At 52.0% G+C, this 27,994-nt stretch overlaps 11 protein-coding genes across 13 annotated transcripts; 6 read left to right on the top strand and 5 right to left on the bottom strand.

Moving 5' to 3' along the window:
• The first annotated feature begins 9 nt into the window (after positions 1-9).
• Positions 10-2,919, top strand: PV05_03678 (uncharacterized protein). Its single transcript, XM_013464343.1, has 3 exons — positions 10-768; positions 819-1,184; positions 1,237-2,919. The coding sequence occupies exons 1-3, from the start codon at positions 597-599 to the stop codon at positions 2,661-2,663; spliced, it is 1,965 nt and encodes a 654-aa protein (XP_013319797.1). The 5' UTR covers positions 10-596; the 3' UTR covers positions 2,664-2,919.
• Positions 2,920-4,018: 1,099 nt separating this feature from the next.
• Positions 4,019-4,444, top strand: PV05_03679 (uncharacterized protein; the record flags this gene model as incomplete). The annotated part of the gene is made up of 1 exon (XM_013464344.1): positions 4,019-4,444. The coding sequence occupies one exon, from the start codon at positions 4,019-4,021 to the stop codon at positions 4,442-4,444; it is 426 nt and encodes a 141-aa protein (XP_013319798.1).
• A 177-nt stretch (positions 4,445-4,621) lies between these two features.
• PV05_03680 lies at positions 4,622-7,735 on the top strand. 2 transcript variants are annotated; one of them, XM_013464345.1, is made up of 6 exons: positions 4,622-4,738; positions 4,788-4,840; positions 4,899-5,680; positions 5,730-6,158; positions 6,209-6,707; positions 6,763-7,735. In XM_013464345.1, exons 1-6 carry the CDS (start codon positions 4,674-4,676, stop codon positions 7,050-7,052), a joined length of 2,118 nt encoding a protein of 705 aa, XP_013319799.1. In that variant the 5' UTR covers positions 4,622-4,673; the 3' UTR covers positions 7,053-7,735. The 2 variants fall into 2 exon arrangements, with proteins under 2 accessions (XP_013319799.1, XP_013319800.1); XM_013464346.1 differs by having other exon boundaries at positions 4,622-4,840.
• Positions 7,163-8,725, bottom strand: PV05_03681 (uncharacterized protein; the record flags this gene model as incomplete). The annotated part of the gene is made up of 7 exons (XM_013464347.1): positions 7,163-7,425; positions 7,472-7,535; positions 7,591-7,743; positions 7,796-7,913; positions 7,964-8,112; positions 8,164-8,621; positions 8,647-8,725. The coding sequence occupies 7 exons, from the start codon at positions 8,723-8,725 to the stop codon at positions 7,163-7,165; spliced, it is 1,284 nt and encodes a 427-aa protein (XP_013319801.1).
• Positions 8,726-8,894: 169 nt separating this feature from the next.
• Positions 8,895-10,910, top strand: PV05_03682 (uncharacterized protein; the record flags this gene model as incomplete). The annotated part of the gene is made up of 8 exons (XM_013464348.1): positions 8,895-9,130; positions 9,190-9,269; positions 9,318-9,482; positions 9,538-9,652; positions 9,712-9,842; positions 9,897-10,142; positions 10,191-10,491; positions 10,556-10,910. Exons 1-8 carry the CDS (start codon positions 9,009-9,011, stop codon positions 10,908-10,910), a joined length of 1,515 nt encoding a protein of 504 aa, XP_013319802.1. The 5' UTR covers positions 8,895-9,008.
• A 493-nt stretch (positions 10,911-11,403) lies between these two features.
• PV05_03683 (uncharacterized protein) lies at positions 11,404-13,507 on the top strand (the record flags this gene model as incomplete). The annotated part of the gene is made up of 5 exons (XM_013464349.1): positions 11,404-11,576; positions 11,731-12,015; positions 12,139-12,314; positions 12,415-12,776; positions 12,839-13,507. 5 exons carry the CDS (start codon positions 11,404-11,406, stop codon positions 13,502-13,504), a joined length of 1,662 nt encoding a protein of 553 aa, XP_013319803.1. The 3' UTR covers positions 13,505-13,507.
• Positions 13,508-14,195: 688 nt separating this feature from the next.
• Positions 14,196-16,183, bottom strand: PV05_03684 (uncharacterized protein). Its single transcript, XM_013464350.1, has 2 exons — positions 15,371-16,183; positions 14,196-15,316 (listed from the first exon to the last, which is right to left on the bottom strand). The coding sequence occupies exons 1-2, from the start codon at positions 16,042-16,044 to the stop codon at positions 14,311-14,313; spliced, it is 1,680 nt and encodes a 559-aa protein (XP_013319804.1). The 5' UTR covers positions 16,045-16,183; the 3' UTR covers positions 14,196-14,310.
• Positions 16,184-16,274: 91 nt separating this feature from the next.
• On the bottom strand, positions 16,275-19,462 carry PV05_03685 (uncharacterized protein). The gene is made up of 2 exons (XM_013464351.1): positions 17,856-19,462; positions 16,275-17,798 (listed from the first exon to the last, which is right to left on the bottom strand). The coding sequence occupies exons 1-2, from the start codon at positions 19,105-19,107 to the stop codon at positions 16,954-16,956; spliced, it is 2,097 nt and encodes a 698-aa protein (XP_013319805.1). The 5' UTR covers positions 19,108-19,462; the 3' UTR covers positions 16,275-16,953.
• A 2,004-nt stretch (positions 19,463-21,466) lies between these two features.
• Positions 21,467-23,114, bottom strand: PV05_03686 (uncharacterized protein). The gene is made up of 4 exons (XM_013464352.1): positions 22,612-23,114; positions 22,127-22,558; positions 21,963-22,071; positions 21,467-21,913 (listed from the first exon to the last, which is right to left on the bottom strand). Exons 1-4 carry the CDS (start codon positions 22,968-22,970, stop codon positions 21,734-21,736), a joined length of 1,080 nt encoding a protein of 359 aa, XP_013319806.1. The 5' UTR covers positions 22,971-23,114; the 3' UTR covers positions 21,467-21,733.
• A 717-nt stretch (positions 23,115-23,831) lies between these two features.
• Positions 23,832-26,587, top strand: PV05_03687. Of its 2 annotated transcripts, XM_013464353.1 has the most exons (4): positions 23,832-24,586; positions 24,703-24,851; positions 24,905-25,311; positions 25,366-26,587. In XM_013464353.1, the coding sequence occupies exons 2-4, from the start codon at positions 24,715-24,717 to the stop codon at positions 26,358-26,360; spliced, it is 1,539 nt and encodes a 512-aa protein (XP_013319807.1). In that variant the 5' UTR covers positions 23,832-24,586; positions 24,703-24,714; the 3' UTR covers positions 26,361-26,587. The 2 variants fall into 2 exon arrangements, with proteins under 2 accessions (XP_013319807.1, XP_013319808.1); XM_013464354.1 differs by having other exon boundaries at positions 23,832-24,851.
• On the bottom strand, positions 26,574-27,840 carry PV05_03688 (uncharacterized protein; the record flags this gene model as incomplete). The annotated part of the gene is made up of 1 exon (XM_013464355.1): positions 26,574-27,840. One exon carries the CDS (start codon positions 27,838-27,840, stop codon positions 26,626-26,628), a length of 1,215 nt encoding a protein of 404 aa, XP_013319809.1. The 3' UTR covers positions 26,574-26,625.
• Positions 27,841-27,994: the final 154 nt, after the last annotated feature.

A 27,994-nucleotide genomic window follows, 5' to 3' on the forward strand; every position in this document is an offset into this window, starting at 1 on the left:
TTTCCATCACTGGGAGCCTCACTCGTCCATCACTGTTCGTCTCATTCCATCTCTTCGCTATTCACCGACTTTGCTGCCTATTGTGCCCCGTGAAAGGACTCACGATTCAGTTGCTCGGGCACCTCTTTGTAATCATTCGTTCCTTATTGCCGCAAACGGCGGAGTGGGGTGATTAACAGATTCAGCTATCAATCGGTACCGCTTTTGTGAATCATCTGTGAACACACTGTGTTTGCTCTCATTTCTCGGGGTTTCTGTGAGGGAAAGGGTTTTATTGTTTCAAGAATCCAATAGCATTGGGAAAGGTTGCAGACTGTCTTTCGTTCTGGGAGCCGCAGATCGATCGGGTAGTTGGTGCAAGAACTGCTGGTGCGAATTGTACAGAATCTCACCTGAGTTGGAAGCAGCGCTCCTCCGAGAACTGAACTATTACTTGTTTACCTTGTCAATATCATCTCCCTTTGCCCTGGCTATTTTTGACTTCTTGTCCCTGGAACAGAGTCATAGCACTTGCGCCACAAAGTTCACCATCAGCTTGACCTAACAAATCTCACGACTGGTATCGACTTCATCCCTCGCCACTGGGCCTTGCCGCCATGGCGTCCTATGTGTATTTCAAGTTCAAATCACAGAAAGAACCTCAACGTGTAACAATTGATGGCCCACACACGGATGTCTGGAACCTCAAACGTGAAATCATCAACATCTCTCGCTTAGGAGACGGTACCGACTTTGACCTCAAGGTCTACAAGGAAAACAGCAATGAAGGTAAGACTGTACGATGCCGGGTCTTTGTAGCATGACTAACACCTGCATAGAATACACCGACGACACCGAGATCATCCCCAAAGATTCGACCGTCCTGGCTCGAAGACTACCTGCCTCAGCCCCTGGAAAAGGTCGTGCCGCTCGTTATGTCTCCGGAAAACCGCCCATCAGTGCCAAACCCTCTACAAATGCGTCAAATCGGGCTGTGAAGAGGGTGGATCTGGATAAAGCAATGACAGAAGAAGAGAGGCTGAAAGCAATGTTGCAATTCACCGATGCCCAATGGCAGCAGAAGCAAGAGGAGATGTCGCACGAGGCTCGAGTTCCCATGACAGGAAAGCCATTCACCAAGAAAGCCAATGTCCCGGAGGGTGAGCCTCCTCACGGCTACATTTGTTATCGTTGTGGCAAGAAAGGTAAGCACTTCTCATCCCTGTATGAAACAGAACTGGACTAACCTCACATTAGGCCACTGGATTCAGGCATGTCCGACAAACGACGATGTCAATTACGACAACAAGAACCGTATCAAGCGCACAACTGGCATTCCACGATCAATGCTCAAAAAGATTGATCAGTCGGACGTCGACAAGCTGGATGATGCTGACAGACAAAAACTTATGGTGAATGCTGAAGGAGAATATGTCTTTGCGCAAGCAGACGAAAAGGCATGGAAAAAGCATCTGGAACTAGTCAAGGCTGCAGAAGCGGCCGGAAAGAAGGTACAAGATGGCGACAAGGAGCTCCGAGATCGAGGCCTGGAATGCCCGATTGACAAGCGCTTGTTTGTAGACCCAATGAAGACACCTTGTTGTGGGAAGACATATTGTCACGATTGTATTGAAAATGCATTGCTTGAGAATGATCTCACATGCCCGGGCTGTGAGACTGAAAATATCAGTCTCGAACGTCTGGAGCCTGACGAGGAGATGAAGACAAAGATCAAGGAGTATGAAGCAGACAAGGCCAATGAGAAACAACGATCTAGAAGTCCCACTGCCACGGCAGAGTCAGCAAAGGAAAACGACTCGGCTGCTGGGTCGAGACCAAGCTCGCGAGACGGCAATGGCTCGCCAGCGTCATCAGCGGGACAGTCTAGGAAACGCAGCGCAAGTGAAGTTGAAGAATCCAACACGCCGGGTAACCTTGACGTTCCAGCGATGAAGCGCCAGAAATCTGGGGACGCAGTAGCATCGTTGACATCAAACCCAGAAGCCGAGGTACAGAAGGATGGTGACGAGCAAGTCGCGCCCCCTCACGTTCAGACCGACTTTCCTGCCAACATGATGCCTCCTGATCTTTCACAGATGCAAAATGGCATGAACATGCCTATGATGCCCGGCTTCAACCCCTTCATGATGAATCCAATGAGCATGAACATGGGCATGGGTATGGGTATGGGCATAGGCATGCCCGGGATGAACTTTATGAATCCGAGTCTCAACATGATGAACGGGATGAACGGCATGAACGGCATGAGTGGGATGAATATGTTTCCCCAGGGGAATATGAACGGTATGGGTGGCGGCTTTGGTGGGAATCAGCAGAATTGGAACAACACGAATCAGAATCAAGGTCCCAGCCAAGGACAGAATTGGAAGAATCGGGGCGGCTTCAAGCAGCGCGGCGGTTTCCATCACCAACACCAAGAGCAAAAACAGCCGCCAACACAGCCTGCTGGCATGGCGGGTGTGCCAACGGGTCCGAAGGCGATGGGTCAGACGCAGCCGCAGAATTTCTATCCGCCTACAGGCCCGGCCGGCGCCAAATTCTCGAACCAGCAGCGGCATGTGGGCAATGAAGAGGATAATGCATATATGCGGCAGCCGGTGAATCCTCATCGGCACCAAAATCGACAGAAACGGGCAAGGCAGGCCGATTATAGGGAGCTGTAATCGAGAGCAGGGAAGTGACCAGACGAGAAGAGACGATAGGCGTGGATATGGTTGTGGTGTAGCAAGGAAGGGCATGAATTTTGCGGCGACTGGATGACTTGGATGATGCAGTAATGCAATCTTGCCTCGGAGATTGGGGCATTGTCGCTGTCTAACTTAGCTTAGTACCAGACAGCTAGCATTCTACACAGTACGTTGAATGCATTCTACCACGCCTCTGTGCGGGTGGTTCAGACCATGATCAAAGGAAATTACAGGATAAAGCTCTTATCCTCGTGTCTATGAAAGTGTTTAATTCGTTCCGTAGTCTCTTCTAAGCTCTTGTCTTCTACGTGTCCACACTTCGTGATTTTCGGAGTGCTGGATGTGAGGCTCGGCCTCGTCCGGCCTGGACGACCTCTCAACTCTCGAGTAAACTGAGTTACAGCATCTTCATGAGCGAACATGAGCATGTGGATTGTCGCGTTGAAGGACAAGGCCGGCCACAGTTGTCATTTTCTCAGCCACCTTTTCTCCGACGCAGACGCTGTCAAGGATCCTCGTCCTTGTCGCCTTCCCCAGTTACGTCATGACTCTGCAGCAGATCGATTCTCGAGTAGGAGGAGATGCTAGTCAGGTACCAGAGTACATGAGGAGCCTGGCTGGCGCAATTGTTGATTTCATTTTGCTTTTCTTCTCTCCCTTCTTTTCTCACTGTTGCGGCTTTCCTTCTGACCGGTCGTAATGGCTCCAAAGAAACTACACCCCAAGGAGGACGCTGACTTACATTCCGACCCTAAGCAAGAGAAGGGGACTAAAGAAGCGAACGAGATGCTGAAAAGGAGAACAACAACGCACAGGAAGAACCCGAACCATATAAAAGCAGGAGGAAGAAGCCCATGCAGGACAAAAGCGCAAAGACGCTCCGACTGACGAAAACAAGCGTTAATCGAACAAGGCGCCACGACAAGGCTCGCGCACTTCATCTCGTACAACGGCAAACCCTGCTACGCCCAAGCAGTTGCTGAACTTCTTGCTTTCGGCCGAGGCTCTGCCGTACTGTTTCTCCCAAGATGAGCTCGAAGCAGCTAAGAAGTCGGCGAAGTTGAAATGTTATTCGCTCACGTCTCCAACGAGCTTCACGCCATTTGAGCACCTGATTTGCGCACACCTGCTGAGCAAGCCGCTGAGCCACGTCCTCGGGATGCGGAGTATCAGGACTTTGTTGAATGAGCCGCACAGCTTTTCGACGCCCGAGGCCATAATCGAGGCAGGGGAGAAAAGAGTGTGGGAGGCGCTCGAGGACGCGAGGACATCGACAGACGACGGCGAGTTACATCTTCGCGACGGCGGAGAGCTATGCGGACAGTGAGATCATGTTTGCCTTGGCTGAGAAGGCGAATGATGAAGGGTCCGCGGGCGTGATGGCGTATATCAAGAATACGGTGCCAGTGCTGGGGAATGTTGGTGGTGAGATTTTTGGTCGGCGGATCCAGTATGTGGACGGTTGGGGCGATGCGCTGTGGCCATATGCGGATGGTAAGGCGCTGGATAGTTTGAGGGAGACTGGGATTAAAGTGACGATGCGGAGGACTTGCAGGATGCGATTGAGCGGGAGGTTAGTTGGGATAGGGTCGTGGGATATGGGGTTGCACGACAGTGCTCTGAGTAAAGGGGAGCTGGTGGGGGAGGAAATGGAAATGCAGGTGCAGGCCGAATTTGTGGTTGCGCTGGAGAGAGCCGTGGGTTGTGTGCTTGAAGGAAAGGCCGCGGAGTTTCAGAAGGCGGCTGCTGAAGCGTGAAAATGTATAAGAAGAGCCACTGAGAATTGAAAGTGCTGCCCTCATATGTAATGCCTGGAGTGAAGTGATGAATGATATTGAGGTCGTATCCGGCGAAGCAGACGACCACATGTGCAACGGTATAAGGCGACTCGCCCTTCCGCACCCGGTCAGACAGGGAGCCCAGCAAGCGTGATCGTAGGATGCCAGACGGGGATAGCCGCTTGACGCTGTGAATCAAGTCAGGCAGATGGAGGATGGAGTCGACAATGGCCTACAGGCGCCGAAGCGAAAGAGAACCTCCTTGGCTTGCAGGTGAGGTGTGGACACGGGCAGAGAGGAGACCAAAAGCTGATTTCACAAGCCGTTGTCGGAGGCAGAAGTTGAGATGCAGTGGCACAAAGCCTTCCTGCACAGGTACTGAATCCCAACGTTCGTTCTGTGAAAGGCAAGTTGACTGATCACGGTGAGGCAGCTTGTGTGCAGCGCGCAGCGACATGCGATTATCAAGACCCACGGCTCAACCGAGTCAAGTTTGTGATGCAAAAGCCCTGCAAGGATGCTGATCCGAAGCGCAATGACGGTCCTGTCGACGGAAATGCGCCTGCTACGTCGCTGGCTAAGGAGGTCAATACCATTGTTGTCCCTGACAAGATCGTCGAAACTCGATCAATCAGAATTCCCTTCTTTCGCTGGTTTGGTCCAACAGGCATCGCTCCCGGGTACAAGAAGATGTTGTTCGATGTTAGGCATCCATCTCAGCAAGATGCAGAGGACCCTGAAGCTCTTCCACCAGCCGAGGACGAGAGTAAAGTCCACACGAGCATACGAGAATCGGCAGCTGCGTCCGTCTTCGAGACTGACGGCATCACTCCCGCTCCTCGAGTGCTGGGTCCTTTGTTGGACACCTTTTTCGATCACTACGGCTGCCACTTCCCATTCTACCGTCGCGATGCTTTCACTGTACTGGTCAAAGATCGAAAGGTATCGGCTCTGGTCCTGAACAGCATCTGTGGCCTTTCAGCCCGCTTCAGCCCTTTGCCAGAATTTCAGGACTACCCCCTTTACCTGAGAGGCGACATCTTCGCGCAAAAAGCCAAGGTGCTTCTTGTACCCTTGCTCAACCTCCCCAGCTATGACGTTGTAGCTAGCATCTTGATGCTAGTATGGCTGGAGCTAGCGAGCAACCACGACGTAGGGGTCTGGATGTATATGGGAATGGCTTGTCGTATGGCCATGGACCTCGGTATGCACAAAGTAAGGAGAAGGGATGCCTCTACCAACAGTCAATGCTAACGTCATAAAGGCCGCAATTTCTGGTCCTGATAAACTTGCCCCTGAGGAGTACTGGACTGTTTCGAGAACTTGGTTCAGCGTGCATCACCTCGACCATATCATTTCCTTTGCAACCGGACGCCCCTTGAGCATTGAGCGCAAGTATATCGACGTGCCATGGCCCCGCATTGATGCCAATGCAGCACTTCCATCACCCTTTCCCAGTATGGTTGTCATCATGCAGACTTTGGGTTTGCTTCACGACGAGCTTAATAACATCAACCAACTTGCGGAACTGGCCGACAGCACCAGAGAGAAGCTTCTCCGTTACAACGACGAACTCATCAACTACTACGCTCACTTGCCACCGGCGCTGTCATTTGACATCCACAACTTCCAGTCGTACGTGGCTACGGGTGAGGGCGGCACATATCTGATGCTTCATTTGTGGTTTCATGCGGTAAGCCTTGGACACTCCGCCACATCAAAACTGATTTGAACGGTGTTTAGATAGTGATAGGGCTTCATCGGCCAGGGCTACGGTACGGACAAGAAGCCCGAGCTAAGAGTATTTGCCTCACGCTAGAAAGTCGAGGGATTGCTCTCTCGTCTGCGAGAACGATCACTTCGATTCTCAACCTGGTCGAGGTCGTTGACACCAGGACTCTGGTCTCCAGTCCATTTATTGACCAAGCAGTCGAAGTGGCGGGCTTGGTCTTTATTGCCGAATCATCATCCACATCGAACCCGCTCAAAAGAATCACGAGCCGGTCGAACTATGATGTATGTCTCAGAACGCTGCAGAGACTTATTACATACTGGAAAGGAGTCAGCTGGGTTACTACAACCATGGAGCAGCAAGCTGAAGGCATAAGAGAAACCGACCCAGCGGAAGGCAGCGTGGATCCGCACAGTCTCATAGAATTACAGGACACCAAAATGATTCAGAAGCTGTTTGAGAAGATGCGACAGTCCATGCCCAGACGAACAATCACCAAAGCTCAAGAATGTGAGTACAATGATGACGGATTTGGAGACGTGGTCACCGAACTGACGACGTATAGCTATCGGAGTCGGCTTCAGTGGCCTAACGAACGACTCCAGCCAAGGTAATGTTATGATTCTGCAGCCAAACAGCCCAAGCATTGGCGATCAGATGAATTACACTGGCGGGCCCCATTCAGCTCCGATCGGGGCTCGTAAGTACGCCTTCTCAGAACAACATTTCACCTCGGAGTCTGCACTCATAGGTGGCGAATCTTGGCACTCCTGGATCGACGACAGATTCTTGGAAGACCTCGATCTGACGTTTGAGACACTGCCGGCCCAGATGGCGAATTCCCCGAATTCATAAGGTGTGAGCACCGCTATACCATGTTTTTTGGTCGATCGACCGGTCAAGTCAGAACTGGTTCTGCCCTCGTTGTCGAGAATACTTCTGGTCGGATGATTAAGCGGCAGGCACTATGCAAAGGTACCAGGAGGCACCTTGCAGACTGCGAACCCTCCGAACTGAAGGACACCTGTACTGATGTAAAGGTCGAGATATGGGTCGCCCGCCGCCGCCGTTTGGAAGCTGATTACCGAACCATCGTTGAAATAAGCAAGCTCCGGAGCATAACCCTTCGCCTGTCTGAGGCGAAGCGCCGCGGCCGGTACCAACAAATCTTTACCGAGCGACTTCACGTTTGCAAGATACTTTGGCAGATCTTCCAACGTGGGGAACACTACATTCTGTTAGGCAAGTGCAACTACTGTGCGATAGTTCCCTACCTGAAACGAGCAGATCTCCCGTCGTAGGCAAGATATTGATATTGTCTGCTGCGGCGCCCAGATCCTGCCATATAGATCAGCAGAATACCTTGGCGTTTGAAGAGTTGTTTTCTGCTTACCACCATTTGGAGCTGGGTCACGGATTTGTCTTTGTCTATCTCGAATATCGTTACGGTCCCATTCTTGGAGTCTCCCACAAATAATCGATCCTTCCACAGGTTGAGACCATTTGCACCCGGGAAGGTGTCTGTCACTTGTCTGCACAAGACGTCCTTTTTGCTTTTCATCAGCTTCATTCGGAATTGCATAAGCGTCAAGTCGTACCTCGGTACTGGCATCGCAGTATTGAACATGAGTTGCCCAGCCCCAAGGACCGAACATCTCTTCTAGGTCACGCATCATGCCGCCTGCGAAGTAATGATCGTTGGTGATATAAAACTCCCTAACGCTGTCAACATGAATCAAGCAAGACGGCGGACCTTTTGTGCTCACAGCGAACCAACAGCAGCAACTCCGTTCGCTGTTTTGATGTTGGCATGTTTGACGTTCTTCACAAGCTCGACGACATTGGAGCCGAGTTCATGGAGGAAGATTGCAATCGAGTCTCCATCCCGAGCATGATTGACGGCGAAAATATGGATCTAAACAGACTTGTCAGCTGTTGGAGTACAGTCTGTAGTACATGTGCAAACCTTCGAAGAGTCCTCGGCTACCGGGAAGATGTCGATACCATGGGTGATAAAGTCGCCTTCCAACCCTCGAATATCGAGCTCGCTGGTCTTGCCAGTCTTCAGGTCGTGCTTGAAGAGAAACTCCCGGAACGATGTCTCGGACCGGCGTTCGACAGTGCGCACACCAGCGCAAGGGTACCAATGTGTCCTTTCCAGAGGATCCCCGCATGCCAGAAATGCCGTCGACGATGCAAAATGGATTTTTACATCCTCACATGCATTGGCTTCGTGATAGACTTTGCAGTTGTCACTGTTGAGCGCGGTGCTGTTTTGCCATCGGACAAGCCTCGTCCTATCGATGTATGCTCGGCCCGCTAACTTCCAAAGGTTGGCCGACTGACTGTACAGGAGGAACGAAAGTAAAGGCAAAAGAACTGTCAATGGAACCTTGGACGACGCCATATCTTCCCTCCCACGAGCTTGAGAAAAGTGCTGAATGCGTACCTTCGGGAGACGACAACTCTTCAATGGTCGAGGCTGGGAGTGCCAATACTTCACTCTTCGATTTGACGTTAGCGTACATCGGAGAAGAACGAGCACAACGAAGTCGGCATCGAAGCCGAAAAGCGATCTCCACTGCAGCGACACGATCCTGCATTCAGTAATTCTGAGCCGTTCCGGTCCCATCTGGCAACGCTATCGACAAAGCCTACGAAATTGACAAGGCTTTGACCCCGACAATCGTCCTTATTGGACAACGCGGGTGGCCCTGTGCTGGCAAAGACGAAGATCACTTTTCCTATATCTAGGTAATATCGTCGCGACTTGATCAATGCCTCTTTCCATACGTCCAGAAGCAAGCGAAAATGGCTGAGAAGAAGCGCAACACGTACAATATCCTGATCGTGGCCTTTGTGGCCTTGGGTTCGTTTGCCTTCGGGTACTCTAATACCATCATCGGTACGACTCTCGCTCAACCTTCTTTCATGTAAGTTGGGCGCCTCATCCTCTGTCATCAAGAGCCCAATATTTAACGAAATTCCGAAGATCATATTTCGGCCTTGACGAAAGCTCCAACAGAAACGAGATTGCTGGCGCCACCAATGGCATTTACACAGGAGGAGGCCGTAGGTTGGCAACACCACTGTTCAAGCCACATACTGATCAAGCTGTAGTACTGGGCGCCCTTTTCGCATCCTGGTCCGCAGAAAACCTTGGTCGAAAGAAATCAATCTTCATTGGTGCTGTTCTTGCCACCATTGGAGGTACGTTGCAGGCTGGTTGCCCTCAGCATATCGCCGCGTTTCTCGTCTTCCGGTTCATCAACGGGCTAGGAGTTGGTGAGTGGTTCTTGCAATAATACGTGATAGAAAGGAGGGCTGACTCTACAAATAGGTATGCTCTTGCCGCTCGTCCCCTTGTACCAGAGCGAAGTATCTCCTCCTCATTCCCGTGGTATGATGGTTGGATTTCACGGTATCTGTGTAACTATTGGCTACGCATCTGCAAGGTGAGTGTCACCAATCGAAATCCTAGGCTTGTCATCATATGATGCTAACGACAGGGCAGCTGGGCAGGGTTCGGGTTTTATTTTGTCAATGCCAGCGGCGCGCAATGGCGTCTACCTTTGGCAATCCAAGCTATTCCGGCGCTCTTCTGTGCCTTAGGAATCCTCTTCATGCCTGAATCACCTCGTTGGCGTAAGTATACCGATTAATTCACGGGAATGGCAACGCTTGCTCATGCATCAGAAGTCATTTCTCGAAATCGAGCTGAGGAAGCACTCAAGATTGTCCAGCGGCTGCATCGAGACGAGACCGACCCGGAGGATGTGTTCGCGTTCAGGGAATACCAGCAAATAAAGCAGCAATACGAGATTGACAAGAACAATGAGGTATCTTGGAAAGAGATGTTCGTCAAAGCCTCGTACAGAAAACGTGTCATCATTGGTGCCATTGTAATGTTCGGATCGCAGACAACAGGTACCACAGTGATTGCAAGTAAGTTGTTGCTTCTTCCGGCTGAGGACATGGCTAACCGCCTTCTAGACTACGGACCAGAGCTTTACAGCGCGCTTGGCTTCGGCACCACGATGCAACTGTTGTTCTCTGGCTGTTATGCTAGCCTTGCGCTTTGCGGCAATTTCTTCAACGCTTTCACTATCGATTACATTGGCCGTGTGAACGCTCTGAAGATTGGCTGGATTGGAGATGCCATTGCCTTGATTGGCGAATGTGCAGCGCTGAGTACTTTCGAGAGGACTGGATCACACGCAGCAGCTGTTGCAAGTGTTTTTTTCCTCTTCCTGCACATTGCACTGTTTGCGTTCAACATCGATGTGACCACATAGTAAGTGTTTCGGTTATCCCACCTGGTGGGCTTTTCGTGAATGGGGATATCTGACATGGCCTAGCGTTTACACATCTGAGATCTTCCCAAACCATATTCGGGCAAAAGGAATGTCAGCATCCATCGTGGCTTACTGGAGTTCGCTCCTTATCTACTTGGAAGTTGCTCCAACGGCGTTTGCGGACATTGGTTGGAAATTTTACCTGGTCTTCTTGAGCCTGCTGGTTTGCTTCATTATGCCGTTGTTCTTCTACTTCCCCGAAAGCAAAGGCTTGTCGCTAGAGGAAATTGCTCGTCTTTTCAACGACGAGACTACCAGTGTCAGGCTCGATGCACCGGGAACGAACCAGGAGAAACAGGACATTGGCAAAGAAAAGGAGCTGGTCAGCCAAACCGAAAATCTCCAGGAGAAAGCATAGGGAGCAGTGAACGGGACAAGGCAAGCTCAGACTAGCAGTGTACATGTCGGAAATGGCATATTCTAGACCCGAGTCAGAGCTGCCGTTCTCTGGCGCAGAGAGCAAGGCGCTGTCACGCTTCCTCATAAGCTCGTATAGTAGCTCATATGGTATTGTAGGGTTCTTCGAGATCCTTAATGAATTGAGCCATGATCGGAGCACGTTCTATGCCTCGGCACTTGGAGGACATCGAGCCTGAAAGAGCCTGAAGCAGCGTGGAGGACCTGCTGTGGCAGCGGCGGAGGTGGGATCGAATCGTGGGGCTGACAATACAATAAGGGACTGATGGGGACGATGTGGGGTAGGCACTGCCGCGGCACTGGTCGCAAGTGGTAGGTACCTTAGCTGCTAGACCAATGTACGAGGCTGAAGGAGAATAACTATTCGATTTTTGTATCACCGACATCTTCACTCCTCTCCCAAGCAGCTTGATTACTAGTATTTAAGAGTCAAGATGTCGACAGTCACCATCCAGCACCCCTCGATAGGTGAGATCGTCGGCCGTGAGGGTGACGGTGTGCATCAATTTCTCGGAGTCCAATATGCAACACTCGAGAACCGCCTGGCCGAATCCAAAGTCAAGACGTCGTATCCTTCAGGAGGTTCTGTGGATGCCACCAGGCATGGGTACGTTGATGTCGTCCATCTGCATTCCGTTCTTCCTCTTCGTCTTCTTCCTTGATTCTTTCTCGAGGGGTGGAAATTAGCGAGTAGAGTCTCTTTGCGAACGAGAATTAATCAACGGACTTATGAGGGCCGTAATGGGGCTGACCTGAGTTAGACCGTCGTCTTTCTACCCCCAGACCGCATTCGACAATGAGATGAGCTTCATTCAACAAACGGTGCCGAAACCGACGGTAGTCCATTCGGATCTGGAATGCTTGAACTTGAACATCACCGTGCCGAAGAAGACGTCGACGACGAGCTCGAAGAAACTTCCCGTGTTCATCTGGATCCACGGTGGCGGGTTCATTCTCGGAGCAAATTCCTGGCCGCACTATGATCATGCGAAGTTGGTCAAGTTGGCCAGTGAGCGCGGCGTTCCTGTCATTGGCGTTGGTATCAAGTCAGTACTACCCTCTTGGAGAATTGCTTCCCTGAATACCAGGTAGTATTGGTACCAGTACTGGTACTGGGCCATTCACGGGGCACTGGATTGTCTTGGTACTAACGAAGGCGCTTGTGCTAGTTTCCGTCTCGGCTTCGCTGGGCTATTGACGTCCGAGGAATTACGCTCAAAGGGTTACAAGGCCAACAATCAGCTCCGAGACCAGAGGAATGCGTTCGACTGGGTCAAGCAGTATATCTCTGGATTCGGTGGTGATCCGGACAATGTCACCGTCATTGGTGAGAGCGCTGGAGCGGGTAAGAGTGGTCTTCTGCCTTTTTGCCCCTCTCTCCTCTTCCTTTTGAAGAGTGCCGACCTCTCGCTTACCCTATGACTGACCGAGTTGATCTAAACTAGTGGCCACGACGTTGCACCTTTACTCGGAAGAAAAGGTGTATAACCGCGCGATAGCGACGGGCGGGTCGTGTCTCCTGGTCCCACCATGCGGTCCTGATGCCTACGAGAGAGTCTATCAGCAGGTCCTAGGTGTCCTGGGACTTGATTCTCTCAGCGCGGATGAACGGGTCGAGAAACTTCTCAGCATGCCGGCGGACGAGGTCATTGCCAAGATCCCTCCATTCGTCCAGTTCGTGCCGATGGTCGATGGCGACATGGTTCCTGTAAAACCGAGTTACGCGGCCATCGCCGATCCGAACGATGCGAGTATGCCGGGGAAGCGCTGGGCTGACGGGTTGATGATTGGAGACAGTCAATTCGATGTGAGTCGGCCCATTGTCTGTGCAGATGAAAAAAACGTTGCGGGATGCTGACGAGTAGACAGGCGTCCGTCTTTGGCTTTATGTTGGGTTTTCTCAAGCCAAATATCCGGCAGACTTTCTCGAAGTCGATCCGAAATTCCTTTTCCTCGAAGCCACAGGTCGCCGAGACCTTGCTTGACTCGTACGGTTTTACGAGTAGCCCGGCCGCCGAGAACGATGATGACGTTTCGTTCATGAATTTCCTGCAGCTTGCGACCGACATTGGCTATTACGCCGCCACAACGTCGTTTGTGCGAGGCTGGCCCGAGTCCGGCGCCGGGAAGTGTTACACGTTCTGCTTCAACGAGCCGAACCCGTGGCCAGGCCCGTTCCAAGGGAAAGCAACTCATGTGCTGGACGTGGCGTTCTTGTTCCAGAATTACAACGACAAGCTCGGTCCCGAACAGAAGGCTGCCGCTGAAGGATTTGGTCTGGACTTTATGAAGTTCGTGTCCGGCCAAGATCCGTGGCAGAATAGCACGGCCGCACACAGGACGGCCAAGGTGTTTGGGCCTTCGCTGGGTCCTAGCAACAAGGGCACAGAGGCCGTGGCTGTCACGAAGGTTGTGGACAATGCGGAAGAGTCGCCGGAGGAGACGGGCAGGAAGACGACGATTTTGGAATTGGGCAAGGAAGTTGGGTTTGACATGATCGCGCAGGCGATGCGGAATTTCCAGATGGGCATGTAAGGATACGTACAGTACACTTCACAAAGAGTCTCATCTTGTTCGACAGCAGACCTGATAGTGGTACTCGTCTTATCAGCTATCACTTCGCTAAGCTAAGCTGGAGGTGTAACCAGAAGAGTGCACCGGCGCGCCCCCAGAGCGAAAAGCAAATACCGTCCCTTGCAGACCTAACGAGTTACGTAGGTATTCACCGTGCATGAATATCGCCTCGGCTATATGGATGGCTTGTGTTATGCGCCAAAGTATCTGTGGTACATACTTCCCCCACTTGACCAACTACGGTACGTTTGTGGCCAATGTTTCCTGTCATGCTGCATTGCGTGCCCCCCGGCCCGGCTGAAAAGATACGTCCGCGACGCTTGCACATGCCCACAACCGGCAACCGAATACTACTTGGTACTTGAGTAGTCAAGCTTCGGCAATATCGTAGAAGCCTCCGGAGGCGGCAAAAGCTTGTCCACTTAACTCAACTTTCAAGTTGGTGTACCGAGTTTGGGGGAAAAGGGGGCACGGGGAACACGAGTTGGAGATCTTCCAACGACATTACATTCCATTCCATTCCACCCTGAAGTCACTGGGGGTATGGGGGAGTATCGCTATCAGAGCATGCAGGACAGACTTCATTCTAGCAGGGTATCCTTGATAGCACGACCAATCAACACATATGATGAGTCTAATGTACTCTACTATTCTATTCTATTGGCATGGCCCTCTAGCGGAATCTACGGGCATGGGAACTGCAACCCACAAGTAGGAAGCAATCTCCCTCAACGTCCCTCAAAACCCCCTCAATACACAGTTTATCTTCACTCCTCGTGAGTCTGGACATGCATCTTCTCCAATAGATTGTTCCTAGCCCAATAACTGCGATACTTCTTGCCAAAGAAGAAGGCCACAGGTACCGTAGCAACCAGCGCGAATGCAACAGCTCCCCAGACGTAGAAAGCATGCGCAGGCCCGACCGCGGCAGTCCAGTCGTTGACAAAGTAACTGAATCCGAACAGAATGATGTTCTTGACAGCCATACTTGCAATGAAGATTTCATTCGCCATCCCTCGGTACGCATCGAGCGCATAGTTCGACGTACCAATGCACACGAACATAACGCCGAAAAGCATGACGCCATGAACCGTGGCAGTTGCGTAAGGCGAGGCGCCTATTGAAACCAGGTGGCCGAAGAGCATCAGGCCGAGACCTGAGAAAACACCCAGAATGCAGGGAATCAACCGGTATTCAGGCTCGTAGACACCCTTGTTCCGGCGGGCACACCATTTGATGAACGGATCAGACAGGACACCGAGTAGGACTGTGCCGAGGATGCCACCAACAAATGGACCAAATGAGAGGTATCCGATACTAGCTGAGCTGAGCAGATATGGTGGTGGAGCGAAGAGTTGAGCCAGAACAAAAGCGATGACGACGTACAGCACAACAAACATGGAATTGATGATCAAGATCCAAGAGACCGCGATATTGACGACGACGGCAAACGGAGCCAAGAAGAGTTGCAGGAGGTTCTCGGAGGAGTAGGTTCCGCTGAAGATGGCCAGCTCTTGGACCCAGGTTTTCTTTTTGTAGACACGTGGTTCTTGCGAGGCTGAATGCGTGACGCCTTCTTCGGCATGAGTTGCCCCAGTGCCTGCTTTTTCCATGTTCAGTTTCTCTTGATATTCAAGAGCGGCTAGATCTTCGAGGTTGTCGTTCTTGAGTTCGTCAATGTCGAATCGGTGGTCGCGGTTGTAGCTTGTCTCCGGGACGAAGAGAAATTGTAAGATCAATTGAATCCCTCCAAATAGGACCAGGAGATAGTAGCTGCCGCAACGATCAGTGTCAAGTTTCTCTTTTTGAGGTGGAAATAGCACTCACAGCCACCTCCATCCTAGATCGGACGCAATAGGGCCAGCAACCACACCTGTCAAGTTCGAAATACCAGCCAAGATAAAGTTGATGCAGGAAGCGTACAGTCCACGCTCGTGAACAAAGAACATGTCGCTGATCAGGGTGAAGACGAGTGACTCATAAGGCGCAATGGCGAAGCCTTGGAGAACTCTCGAGACAAGGACTCCGTTATAGGTGGGGAGGCAAGAGCCGACGATATCTGCAACTAAGCAGATAATTGAAGCCAACAAGAAAACTGGTCGCTTGCCCCATTTTCGAGCCAATGCTGAGAACAGAGGTCCAGTTACTCCCACCACAAGGGTCTGATAGCCTGTTGCAAGGACGAGATCTGGGATGCTTGTGTTGATCTCAACTGCCATCTCAGCGAACGCCGCGTTGAGCATGGCACTGACGACCGCCGCATATAAGATCGAGCCCCAACATGTGATACCCAGAACGGTGAGCTTTTTGGACGTCGGCCAGTTGAGAGGATCATTGGGATCGTTAGAGGGTTGAGGGACAAGGACAATGTTGGCGTTCCGGCCCTTCCCATGCTTGAGACCGCCCGTCACATTTTCGGAATGGGCGTAGGCTTCTTCGAGGATGACAGTGCCTGGAATGTGTGGGATCTTTGTATCATCGATGATACCCAGGAAAACCATCTTGGATGTGTTGTGAGACGTCTTTTTGATGATTTCAACCGACCAGCATCAATCAGATTCGGAACAGCGGAGGGATATTCACGGAGTCCTGTCGTACTTGCGATGGGCAATCAGGGGCCAGATAAGCTTAAGAACCTCGAGCCATAATAGATATGGACACCCCTGTCATCAGATTCCCCGACAACAATGAGGCTCCGTGGCCCATTTCGGACATGGAGGTGGAAGCACCCGCCCCACGTTCTCCAAAAGTCCCCGGTCAGCGTACTATAGTGAACTGACGCGACATGCCCATGGAGGCGGTGCTGGGGTGTTGCTGCTGCCCAAACTCGGCCTGGTCTAATATGCCCCAATCAATTAGTCATTCTCGAGCTTCGTAGACGATCAAAGGACTGTTTTTGTGCCGATATGCCTGATCAGCGTCCCGATTTGGCAGTGTAACCTCGTGGGAGACCCCGGAGTCGCCATTTACTGACACTAACAGGAGAGCTGTAATCGTCCACCTGGGGTAGGCGACCAGCATTCATCGAGACATCACGATGCTGTGCACTAAATCTTTGTGCTTCGAGCATAAGATAGCATGAAACATGGTTCGGAGGAGACACCGAAAATACCTGTTCAATTTCAGGATCCTCGTTTTCAGTAGCCACCAGCCAACCTCTCAGCCGAGCTGTATGGACGCACAACATTCTGCAGAACTGTGGTATATCCCCACAAAATATTCCGTCATAAATCCCAGCTACTTGTTCTTAAAACGTTGACAAGTCGAGCAGCTCCAGAACTCCATGCGCCACGGACATGGTATCATGCAAAAGGTATCCAGCTTTTCACCCAGTCTCCAAACCAAAAGCAAATCATAATGCTAAAAAGAACGAATTGAATGACTGGCGATGTTTGCCATTCCAGAAAAGTTCAAGGGAGAGGTCCATGGGCTTCGGCAACTGGTTCAATGGAGGGTCTCACTGGCACGACAGCCTTTGAGGCACCCTTTGCCGGGGCGAGGTTGCTCGTCGCCATTTCTCCTCTGAGCACTTCATCACGTGTGATTTGCAGCAGGTCAGTCGGTAAACCCATGCTAGCCAGGAAAGTGACGGACTCTTTCCATTCAGCCTCCTTTCTCTGCTCGTTCCATTTCAACTCATCACCCATAATGTCAATGACCTTGGGAAGGGCATGTAAAGCAGCTTGAGCATTCAAAAAGCTCAATCTTGTGCGCCGAGCGAGAACATCAATTGCCGTCTGCGCATACTCGCTGCGCACAGCGTAGCGCACTTCGCCGTCGATGAATGGGTATAACGTTGACAGGCGCTGGCCGCGATGAGGGTAGTGCTCCGTGTTGTCCGTCGGAGAAGCAAGTGCTGCAACATCCCAAGCTCGGTCACCATAGTCAGCCGCCAAATGCTTGGCAACATCGGTGTCGAGACCGAAGTGCTGGATCAAGTTGATGAAGAGGGTCGTGGAAAATCCGTGAGCACCAAGCAAGCGGATGTGATGCGTCTGGCAGGTACCATTGAGGATCTTGGAGGTGGGGTCAATGCCATTGACGCCGCTGATGTCGGGAACATAAGTGACAGGCTTAGGTTGCAGCTTGAAGGCCTTGATTGCTTCATCGACTGCATCCTCGGCCATTTGGCGGTAAGTGGTCCATTTACCACCAGCACATGTAAGCAAGCCGGAATCAGAGACCGTAACCAGGTGACTGCGGACCAGGGACTCGGTGTTCTTCGACTTGGGGTCTCGGACGAGGGGACGGATACCTGGGAATGGAAGTTAGTATTGACATTCGAAAGATGATGTATTGACAGCGTGCTTACCTGACCACGCGGCGAGGATATCTGACCGCTGGACGTCGATATCTGGTGTCAGGTACGTCCGAATTTCGTCCAAAATCCACTGAATATCTTTCTCACCAGCCACTGGATTCTGCGAAATAGCACAGGGTGCATCAGTCGTCCCTGCAATTGTGTTGCCTTGCCAGGGTAAGAAAAAGATGACTCTGCCGTCGGAGGTGGAAGGATCAATGAGACCCATGTTCTGAGGACTGAGATAGCCAGGGAGGACGACATGGACGCCCAAACTCGGCGCAACAATATCCCTCGTGCCAGGTTCGTCCATTTGTTGGATGGCGTCGGCGAACGGACCGGTTGCGTTGATAATGCCCTTTGCCTTGACGACGAAATCTTCGTTTCCTGATTTCCCATCTTTGTCTGCAATCAAGTCGCGGACTCGTGCACCGGTCAGTTTCCCACTCGCATCTTTCTCGAGACCTGTCACCTCGAGGTGGTTCACCGTCGTAGCACCGTAGAGAGTAGCCGTCATAGCCAGCGAAACATTCATTCGGGAGTCGTTGTGTTGGCCATCGTAGTAGACCAAAGCGCCAACCAGATTGTCCTTCTTCAACATGGGGAACGCGTCCAGCGCCTTGCTTCTCGGCAGGAAATACGAGCTTTCAATGCCTTCAGAGCCCGCAAGGAAGTCGTAGAATTTTGTCCCTGCCCAAAAGTACGGCAGTTGCCACCACTTTTGCAGAGGTAGCATAATGGGGAGCCATGAGCTCAAATGAGGTGCGGTGTACAAGAAGCTCTTCCTTTCTCTCAGCGCCTCTTTGACCAGTTGGTACTGGTTGTAATCCAAGTTCCAGACTGCCTTTTCGAGGTATCGAACGCCCCCATGGACCAATTTCGTTGATTTTGAGCTTGTTCCACTGCTGAAATCGTCTCTTTCCACGATCGCCACTTTTAGGCCTCTTGTGGCCGCGTCTAGCGCAATGCCTGTGCCTGTGGCTCCTCCGCCTATGACCAGAAGATCGTATATTTCGGAGGAGGGCGCGGAAGTTGATTTCTTGAGGTCTGCAATCTGCTCGTCTCTCGTTTTGATGTAGGGAAATTTGGGAGGAATGATGACTCCGTTCTCGTCTCTTCGAGGAGGTTTAGGAGCGAGTGTATCCGCACCGGGGACGTTTCGAGGGCGATAGGCAATGTACATGACCGTGGTACCTGCAACGGCCAATCCTGTGCCATAAGCCAACGGCTTCAGGAGCCGCCTCGGTGAGAATCGAGAAGACATTATGAAGGAGTGTGATCAGTTCGCTGTCAGCGTTCACAAAAATAAGTCTCGAGTTGGGCTAAATGGCTGGTTCAACGCGGTGCAAAGATGCGAAGATAAGAAAGCACCACACGCTCAAACAACAACCTGACGATTGGTAGATGGCAAGATGGCAAGATGTTAAAGAAGGGAAAGCAGGTTGCGGTATTTCAAGGTATTGCAATCACGCTTGGAGAGATCAGCTGTCAAGGAGAGAAACACCATGGGCGATGATACTGCCATCATTGAAGAAGTTCGGGCCATATCGAGGACCGAGAGTGGGCTGGGCATCATCAGGCTCTGAGCTTCAATTCCCCGGATCTGGCTGGAACTCGTGTCATGCTGGTCTGAACTCTGAAGAAGTGCTTGAAGCGAGAGATCTGGCGTGGGCCCAGACTGCGGAGAAATTGGGTCAATGGCTCAAGGACGACGCGTCTCGGTGAGAAGTGACCGAGAGAACTGTGGCCTGAGGCTCATCATGTGACTTCGGGCTCGGATCACCGACCTGCATTGTCACATGTAGCCACGCTGCCACAGTATCCCTGTTAGGTGGCTTGTCAGGCGGAGATCTCTTCTTCTCAAGGTTCCATGAAAATACCAGATCTGGCCGAGATCTAAGCCATTTTGGTCGCTAGTCGGAAAAATTCGATACCACTAGCAGCGTCGCAACAATAACGGGTCCTTGCGAGCGGTCAATGCAGAGGCCTTTCCGTCGTGGTCATATGTCGGTAAGAGGCAATACCGGCAACATACTGCCATGTATAGTATCTTCTACCGCCCACGTCCATCGGCTGCTTATATGCGAGATGAGAAGAAGGCGCGTGGTGTGAGGCATACTCTTCGTCCCGCCTATTATGTCACCATTTACCGGCGGCAGAGCTCGGATATCGTTACTGCACGGCGCATATTGACCCATGGCTCTGGGAGAGGGGGTACTCGGTAGCTTGGATCAATGATATGCCATATTAGGAAATACATCCAATCTGCGGGAAACGAGAGGTAAGTGCTGGTCGTTGGACCTGGCCGAGCTGGCCCCCTGGATCTGAGGTTTTTGACCTCGTGGCACATGCTTCTGTTTGACAGGGTCGAACAAAGAGGCCCAATTTTCTCTTCCAGTCCAGAGATATTCACAGACCCTACCCAGGGTGGAAGGGGTCATTTATCCGTCTGCAAGGGACGATCGTCCTTATCCACGGAGAATCTGCAAGATGCACAAGGCCTAGCAATCTGTCGAGAGTCAAATGCCGCCCTTCTACTTTCGTTGAGCACCATGCCTGTCAAATTGCTTAGCTGGACAGGTTTATATTGCGCAGGCGAGCACACCCAGTGTCACTCGGTTCTCCTCCTCACTCAGCTTGTTGGTCAAGGAGGTCGGCATCTTTCCTCAACAATTCTTCTTAGTCCTGTCTCATGCACATGTCAATGTCACCAAAAATCTAGGGTCGGGGTCCGGATGCTTCTGCTATATTGGTATACTCTGTCTCCAGGCTGGCTTGACAAATTCCAGAAGTGAAGTCCATCGGCTTGATCTCATACTAGTACTTGACTGCCTCCAGAAGAAGAGAAAACATTTCCGGTCTATTCTCTTCCCTCCTCCGGAGCCAACACAAATGCGAAGAGACTCTTACAATACTTATTATACAGATTTTCATGCCTCACTCACGACAGACATGGGCTGTGGATGACGAAGTGTGACTCGACAACTGACAAATCTCCGCAGGCTCGTACCATCTTTCTTCATCTTCTATACACCCCTCATTGCAATGGGCATGAGCCGGCCTTGACACCCCTTTCAAGGCCTCTAAAGCCTCTTGACTGCGATAAGACCTGCTCAATCTAGTCTGGAACAGAGAAGTGAGAAAAAGCCAAAGAACCCGAAGAGATTCCTTAAGCCAGGAGTGATCCCTTGGGCTCCAGCTTTCAAGTGAAATATGTCTGTGATGTACACCAGCAATACAAGCCAACAATATCGGAAAAGAGGGAAGGAAAAGGGCAGGACTATCAAAACACACTTAGGTGGCACAGGGGTGTCTAAGCTGTATAGCCACTTATACAATGGTAGAGAATTGAATACACACCAAACACCCATGAAGGTGTAGTGCATTGAAACAATTTAGCTTGCATGAAAAGCTGCAGTAAACAGCAAAAAGGATCCATATTCATATAGGCAAGCCATCAAGGATGGTGGAACAGCTACGAAGCAGTCGCCGTTCTAGTCTTTAAAACACGACGATTTGGCGAGAATATCCGAAGTAGCGTCGATGTAGAACTGCTGGAATCTGTTCAAGTGTAAGAAGGCTTGTTGGGGAAGTTCAAGGACATGTGTCGAAGTAGAGGCAAATTCAAGGTCGTAATAAAGTCATTCATCCTATGTTCATCTCTCTGATCATCTCCTGTGCTCGAACGTCATATGTACAGTGACCTTCCCTTCGAGCGAGCTGTGGCCACTTCGTATTCCACAGTAAAGCAGGTAAATTGCTTCAGAGTTCCCGCATTGAATTTTCTTGCCGGTGACACTCTACCGATGACGGGCGTGGACGCGCAAATCTCTTATATCCACACCGCAAAAGTTTTAATCTCTCTGACGCCTCCGCCGAAGCACCGATATTTACGCCATATGTTCGTCGATATTGGGTTGGTAGGTATTGGACCAAACGGATCGCTTTGGCTGGGTGAAGCGCTTCAAGCCCATCCAGGGAGTGTTGATCGGGCTTTCACCTGTGAACAAGAAGGTATCATAAAGCCAGCCTCCAAAAGTGCAGCCCATGAAAGGTGCGACCATAGGGATCTGGATAGAGAGTCAGGTTAGGCTTTGACAATGGCTTCAGACCACTTACCCAGAAGTAGTAGCCACCGAAGGACCAGACCTCATGGCCATAGCCGATCATGTAGGAGACCAAGCGAGGACCAAAGTCACGAGCAAGGTTGATAGCATAGCCGGTTTCCCTGTCGATGTGTCAATTTCAACATGCTTATGCTATATATGGATGCAGTAACTCACCAGCCAAAGCAAGCACCAATGCCAAAGATGACAAAAAAGAGACAAAGTGGTGTAAGGGGTCCAGCTCCAATGTTTCCGTCGTCTTTCAGGGCGTAGATGAGGAACATAAGGAGGGTACTGGCAATAAACTCGGAAAAGAACATGCCAGTTCTGGTCATGAATGCCGCGGGGTAGGTGCAGAAGATGCCAGCAGTCGAGGTCTCGCCACCGACAGTGCGGATATGTGCTCCTCCTTCGAAAACATCAATAGCTGATTTGTAGTTGGCGTAGACAACCGCAGAGGCTACCATAGCGCCGAGAACCTGAGCCAGCATGTAGGCAGGGAATTTTCTCCAGGGGAATTTTCGGAAGACGCAGTTGGCGAAGGTTACAGCAGGATTGAGATGTGCGCCTGAGATACCACTAGAGTAGACACCTAACATGACACCAAGACTGTCCTCTGTCAGCAAATTTGGTTCTTGACCAGGAGTTAGGAACGAACGTACCCCCAGCCCCAAGAGATGGATTGATAATCACCCTTGGTGCCGCCACTGAGAACGACTTGGGCGACGACACCGTCTCCGAACATGATGAGGATGAAGACTCCAAAGAACTCGGAAAGCGGTTCTCGAAGATAGTGTCGGATTCGGCTCCATGCCAAATCTGGTTCTTGCTGGACAGCTTCAGCCTGCGGGATCTTGTGATCAACTAGGGGACCGTGTTCCGCAAAAGCAGGCATGCCCGCCACCGAGGTACGTCGGCTGGGGGCTTGAGGGACATCGAGGTGAGGGTGCTCTTCGTGAGCGGTCTTAGCCATTGGGACTGAAAATTTTTCCACTGAACCTGACGAGGAGGTGGACGACATAAGCTAGGCAGTATGCTATGCAGGAGAGAATGAAATCTTGCCACGTGGGTTTGCGGGGATGAGATGAGAGTGATGACAGAAGCCCATGGGGGAAAGGATGAAAGTTATATAGGATGGAGGAGTTGAGGTATCTCCATGATTCCGCCCCCGTTGGTACCATACCACCCTCGGGGTGAGCGACCGATATGGGAATCTCCATTAGTATGACAGGCCTGACCGGGGCACACGGCCGTTACAGGTTTGCGTAAAGTCTAGAACAAGATTTGGTGGTGGGTCGGTGGTACGACCAAGCAGGACGCGGGCTGGTCGGCTGGTACCAACTGTTACAAGCTGAAATGTCTTCGGTTTTTCATACCGAGGCGCATTGATGTCAATTGCGGATATCTCGGACGCTAGACTGTGGCTGAGATTTCTTTCGACGGTTTGACATGTTTTCACGGCGGAATTATTATTGACCTGGAGCGCAGAAAGTGGGAGAGGAGCTGGGGATTGTTGGGGATGGCTGCAGTCTGTGCCAGGGTGGTCTTGGGATTCAGGCTCGAGGAGTAATAAATCCTTATCGGATCATGTTGGCGGCCGACTGAGGCTCGCGTAGACTTGCTGACACTGCAAGAGAAAAGTCTGTACACCACATGTACACTGTACTCGTAGTACTCGTACTAGTGAGGAAGAGACTCCAGAGAAAGACTCCAGTGAGCGGCTCAGCGGATGAACTGAGCAACTGAGGTTGGTCCGCCGAGCGACTGCCGGCCGCGATTCCGGTGGCTCGGATCCGGAATTATTGATATTCCGTGGACTTATACTGGCGAGCACCTAGTGAGCCGGCACTGCAATGTATGAGTCTGACGGTGCTTCACTACCAACTATTCACTCTTACACACATATTCATGCCTCCAGATTCCACCCCTTCAACAAAATACCTTACTCCTTCTCAGGTATCGAACGGGGCACGGGGTTATTCCGTACCTGGCGTCAGGTATATCCAAATTTCGCCGCTGCTGGGCTCTCGGTGGCAGACGGCATTACTTTTCCCGCCGTGTCCCGCTGGCGGAGCCAATAACACCAACCGATCGTTCAGACTATGGAGAATCTCCAGCTTCCTCGGTCTTTCGACCCCGAGTTCCCCTCTGCCCGTAGTTCGCTCTCCACAAACGATGTCACGCTCGTCAACACCGAGTACGAGGTAGCGGCATGCCCTGAGTAGCTCGCGCTGCTCGTTTCCAACTATCCGGAAAGTCATGCCCCTCGCACTCATACAGTATTGCGCTTGCTTCTAGCGTAATTCCCCGCGCCATGTGCCTTTACCCCTGGCAATCTTGCATCTACTCCTGTCGACTCCGCTCATTTCAGTCTTCCCATGGGCCGAACGGTGTCCGAAGCTGCGGATTGTGGGTTCTACCTTCGTGGAGTTCGGGGCGAAGACATCCCATGCTCGGGAATGACTCGACTTCGTGACACCGAGCACAGCCAAACCCTCGACTGCCAGATGTCCCGAGAGTCTCGATTTCCATTCAACGGTACCGAAAGCGTTGCACGTAGGGTCATACGACCATGTGCCTCGCCTCAAAGTTAGGAAGAGCACATGTCCAGACACTTTCTCCGCAATCTTTTATAAAGTACGGCTCGTTCCCCCTCCCCAGAAGTCCTCCAGACCCCTCAGACAAGCCTCCAGACTCTCCTCCAAAGTCTTTTCAGTGTCCTTCTGTCATTTTATCTTACAAAAGTCTTCCAGCCGGTACTCAAGATGGGCAGCATTCAAGAAGTCTTCGTCGGTTCCATCGACCAGGGAACGACCAGCTCTCGGTTCTTGATCTTCAATAAGCAGGGTGAGCCTGTTGCTTCACACCAGCTGGAATTCAAGCAGATCTACCCTCAACCTGGGTACGCCTGCTTTCTTACTCACCATGACCGTTTCCTGACTGACCTTTGCACAGCTGGCACGAACATGACCCTCTTGAAATTGTGTCTTCGGTCGAGGAATGTATCAACGGAGCCGTCAAGCAGTTCGAGACCCAAGGCCACAACATAAACAGCATCAAGGCCGTCGGTATCACGAATCAACGTGAAACCACGGTCGTCTGGGACAAGGAGACCGGAGAGCCTCTTTACAACGCCATCGTTTGGACAGATACCCGAACCCAGGGCCTAGTCCGAAAGCTGAAGCAACGTCTTGGTGCCGACAAGCTAACCGACATCTGCGGTCTCCCTCTCTCAACATATCCTTCAGTCGGCAAGCTCCTGTGGCTGCTCGAGAACGAGCCCAAGGTCAAGCAAGCCTACGACAGGGGAACTTTGGCCTTTGGCACGATCGATGCATGGTTGGTCTTTAAGCTTAATGGTGGTAAGTGTTCATTAAATACTCTCCCACAAAGGCCGACCGCTGACACCATGGCAGGTATCAAGAAAAACGTCTTCGTCTCCGACCCGTCCAACGCCAGCAGAACCATGTTCATGAACATCAAGACCCTCAAGTACGACGAATCCCTGATCGACTTCTTCCGAATCGACCGAACGAAGGTCCACTTCCCCAAGATCGTCCACTCCTCCGACTCGTCAGCATACGGCTCTCTTGCCTCGACGGTCCTGAAAGGTGTTCCCATCACAGGTTGCCTGGGCGACCAGTCAGCTGCCCTTGTCGGCCAAAAGGGCTTCACCCCGGGTTTGGGCAAAAACACCTACGGAACCGGCAGTTTCATCTTGTACAACGTCGGCGACAAGCCCGTCATCTCGACCCACGGCCTCCTGACGACCGTGGCGTTCGATTTCGGCGGCACCAGCAAGCCCATGTACGCCTTGGAAGGTTCGATTGCCGTCGCGGGATCCAGCGTCAAGTTCCTGGTCGACAATTTCGGCTTCATTGAGTCCTCGAGCAAGATCAGCCAACTTGCCGAGACCGTCGACGACAACGGCGGCGTCACCTTTGTCACGGCCTTCAGCGGCCTGTTCGCTCCTTACTGGATCGACGACGCCCGGGGCACCATCTTCGGCATCACCGCGTACACCAACCGTGGCCACATTGCCCGCGCAACTCTCGAAGCCACCTGCTTCCAGACCAAGGCCATCCTGGTCGCCATGGAGAAGGACTCGGGCCACAAGTTGACCGAGCTCGCCGTCGACGGTGGAATGTGCAACTCGGACCTCTGCATGCAGACCCAATCCGACCTGATCAGCATCCCTGTAGTGAGACCCGCCATGCGCGAAACCACCGCCCTGGGCGCGGCCATCGCTGCCGGTCTTGCGGTCGGCGTCTGGGACGGCATCGACGAGCTCAAGGCTGTCAACATGGAGGGAAGCACGACCTTCAAGCCAGCCATCTCAAAGGAGGAGAGCTCCACCCGCTTCGCCCGGTGGGAGAAGGCTGTGGAGATGAGCAAGGGTTGGGCTCAATGAGCAACTTGCACTTGCAGCTTTCAGCTTGCAGTCTCGATTGGGGGCACTTGATTTTAAGCGTTTGGCGTTTACACTGGGAACAAAAATTCGTTCATGTGTGCTGGGAACAGGGAAGGACTTGGCTTGGAGGAGAGTCTGATATTTCTCCATAAAGAAAGCTATGAGAACTGACATACCCAATGTATCTTTTGGAAGTTCGAATATTCTTCTCCCCTCACATCAAAAAGTGGCGAAGCCCTTGCGCATGCCATGCCCGTTACTTTTCTCAATCATCCACAGCCGTCTGGTTAATGCTAAACCGATAAGTCGCCTCCAGCACATAGGGCTGCGTGCCCGGCCCGAAAATCTGTTCCTCCTCCCTTTTCCACTCCGGATAATTGATCCCAGCAATCCAATCCTCAACCTCGATCACCACGCACCCCCAATGCTGGAGCATGCTATTCGTCGGCGTCCCTTGCGTGGCCTTCAACGGCACCGACCCATTCTGATTGTTGCAGCTGTAAATCTGCAACGCATCCTGATCCGTAAACACGTCCAACTGGATCCCGCTCCAGGCACTCCTCAGGGTGGCCACTTGCGCCCCTGTCTGCTCCCACGCTTCTTTCTCTGCCTCTTGCCTCTGCGTCAGAAAGCACACATTATACCCCAGACACGTCGGGCCACAACTCCTGTTCAACTCCGGCTGGTCAAACGCGTAACCCACCTGCCGCGGCTGCGTCCAGAAGTCGAACGGGCCATCCGCCCAATTCGTATCGAGCGTTCCCGTCGGGACCTGCGTCGTGGTAACATTGGTCCTCATCCCCGCGTAGGGCATGTACAACGTGTGATTCAGCGCGGTGTCGGTCTGGTCGTTGGCATACCCGTCCAAGTTCCAGTACACATGACTACTCAGCATGATGGGAGTCTTCTCCGTGGTAGGGATTGCGACCATACGTTCGCGCCACTCGTACGGTGCGGCCGTGTACGTGATGAAGGCGACGACCTCCCCCGGGAACCCCTGGTCACCGGCCGGGTCCGTCATGCTGAAGGTAATACTGCTGTCCGTGTGCGCGACAACGCTGAAATTGCGGTACGACCAGCCGTCGGGCCCGCCGTGGAGTGTGTCCGTCGAATTGTTCTCGTTTGGGATGATGTGCGAAGGAACTCCGTCTATGGTGAATGTGCTGTTTACGATCCGGTTCGCATAGCGCCCAGGCACTGCGCCCCAATATCCGTGCTGGCCGGTAGTGTACATCCACGCTTCATCGAAGCCGTACACAACGTCGCGCTCGATGCCGCGGGAGTCGTTGATGAAGAGGTTAGAGATACTGGCACCGTATGGGACGAAGGACACGCGGATCCCCTCTGACCAAATAGTGTATTTGCCGTCCGGCGCGGGGTTGTTGTCTCCATTACCACCGGTGACATTGCAGTAGGATGTCAGTTGTTGGGCGGTTGCCATAGTGCTGAGGAGCAGCGAGATTGAGGTGAGTGAGAGCATGGTTGTGTAGGTCCAGGTAGCCACGGACTCGTGATATTACTGGTGATCAACTGTCGGGCATCCCTTACCACAGGTGACCTCCAACATCTGGGGATTGCGGTAGTGCCATTCCGTATGGTGAAGTCCTCCGAAGATCCCATAGCTATATAGCTCT

The sequence above is a fragment of the Exophiala xenobiotica genome (genome assembly GCF_000835505.1).
Source record: "Exophiala xenobiotica strain CBS 118157 unplaced genomic scaffold supercont1.2, whole genome shotgun sequence".
In the NCBI taxonomy this organism is placed as follows: Eukaryota; Fungi; Ascomycota; class Eurotiomycetes; order Chaetothyriales; family Herpotrichiellaceae; genus Exophiala; species Exophiala xenobiotica.

Bases quoted from the DNA above. Each gene is read 5' to 3' on its own strand.
- PV05_03687 (XM_013464354.1), top strand. From the start codon at position 24,715: ATGGGCAGCATTCAAGAAGTCTTCGTCGGTTCCATCGACCAGGGAACG. The intron at 24,852-24,904 runs GTACGCCTGCTT...ACCTTTGCACAG, and splicing joins CAGATCTACCCTCAACCTGG to CTGGCACGAACATGACCCTC. The intron at 25,312-25,365 runs GTAAGTGTTCAT...ACACCATGGCAG, and splicing joins GGTCTTTAAGCTTAATGGTG to GTATCAAGAAAAACGTCTTC.
- PV05_03684 (XM_013464350.1), bottom strand. From the start codon at position 16,044: ATGGTTTTCCTGGGTATCATCGATGATACAAAGATCCCACACATTCCA. The intron at 15,317-15,370 runs GTGAGTGCTATT...TCGTTGCGGCAG, and splicing joins GATCTAGGATGGAGGTGGCT to CTACTATCTCCTGGTCCTAT.
- PV05_03686 (XM_013464352.1), bottom strand. From the start codon at position 22,970: ATGTCGTCCACCTCCTCGTCAGGTTCAGTGGAAAAATTTTCAGTCCCA. The intron at 22,559-22,611 runs GTACGTTCGTTC...GACAGAGGACAG, and splicing joins TCCATCTCTTGGGGCTGGGG to TCTTGGTGTCATGTTAGGTG. The intron at 21,914-21,962 runs GTAAGTGGTCTG...CTCTCTATCCAG, and splicing joins TCGGTGGCTACTACTTCTGG to ATCCCTATGGTCGCACCTTT.
- PV05_03685 (XM_013464351.1), bottom strand. From the start codon at position 19,107: ATGTCTTCTCGATTCTCACCGAGGCGGCTCCTGAAGCCGTTGGCTTAT. The intron at 17,799-17,855 runs GTAAGCACGCTG...TTCCATTCCCAG, and splicing joins TATCCTCGCCGCGTGGTCAG to GTATCCGTCCCCTCGTCCGA.
- PV05_03678 (XM_013464343.1), top strand. From the start codon at position 597: ATGGCGTCCTATGTGTATTTCAAGTTCAAATCACAGAAAGAACCTCAA. The intron at 769-818 runs GTAAGACTGTAC...ACACCTGCATAG, and splicing joins CAAGGAAAACAGCAATGAAG to AATACACCGACGACACCGAG. The intron at 1,185-1,236 runs GTAAGCACTTCT...ACCTCACATTAG, and splicing joins TTATCGTTGTGGCAAGAAAG to GCCACTGGATTCAGGCATGT.
- PV05_03680 (XM_013464346.1), top strand. From the start codon at position 4,681: ATGGAGTCGACAATGGCCTACAGGCGCCGAAGCGAAAGAGAACCTCCT. The intron at 5,681-5,729 runs GTAAGGAGAAGG...AACGTCATAAAG, and splicing joins TGGACCTCGGTATGCACAAA to GCCGCAATTTCTGGTCCTGA. The intron at 6,159-6,208 runs GTAAGCCTTGGA...AACGGTGTTTAG, and splicing joins TTCATTTGTGGTTTCATGCG to ATAGTGATAGGGCTTCATCG.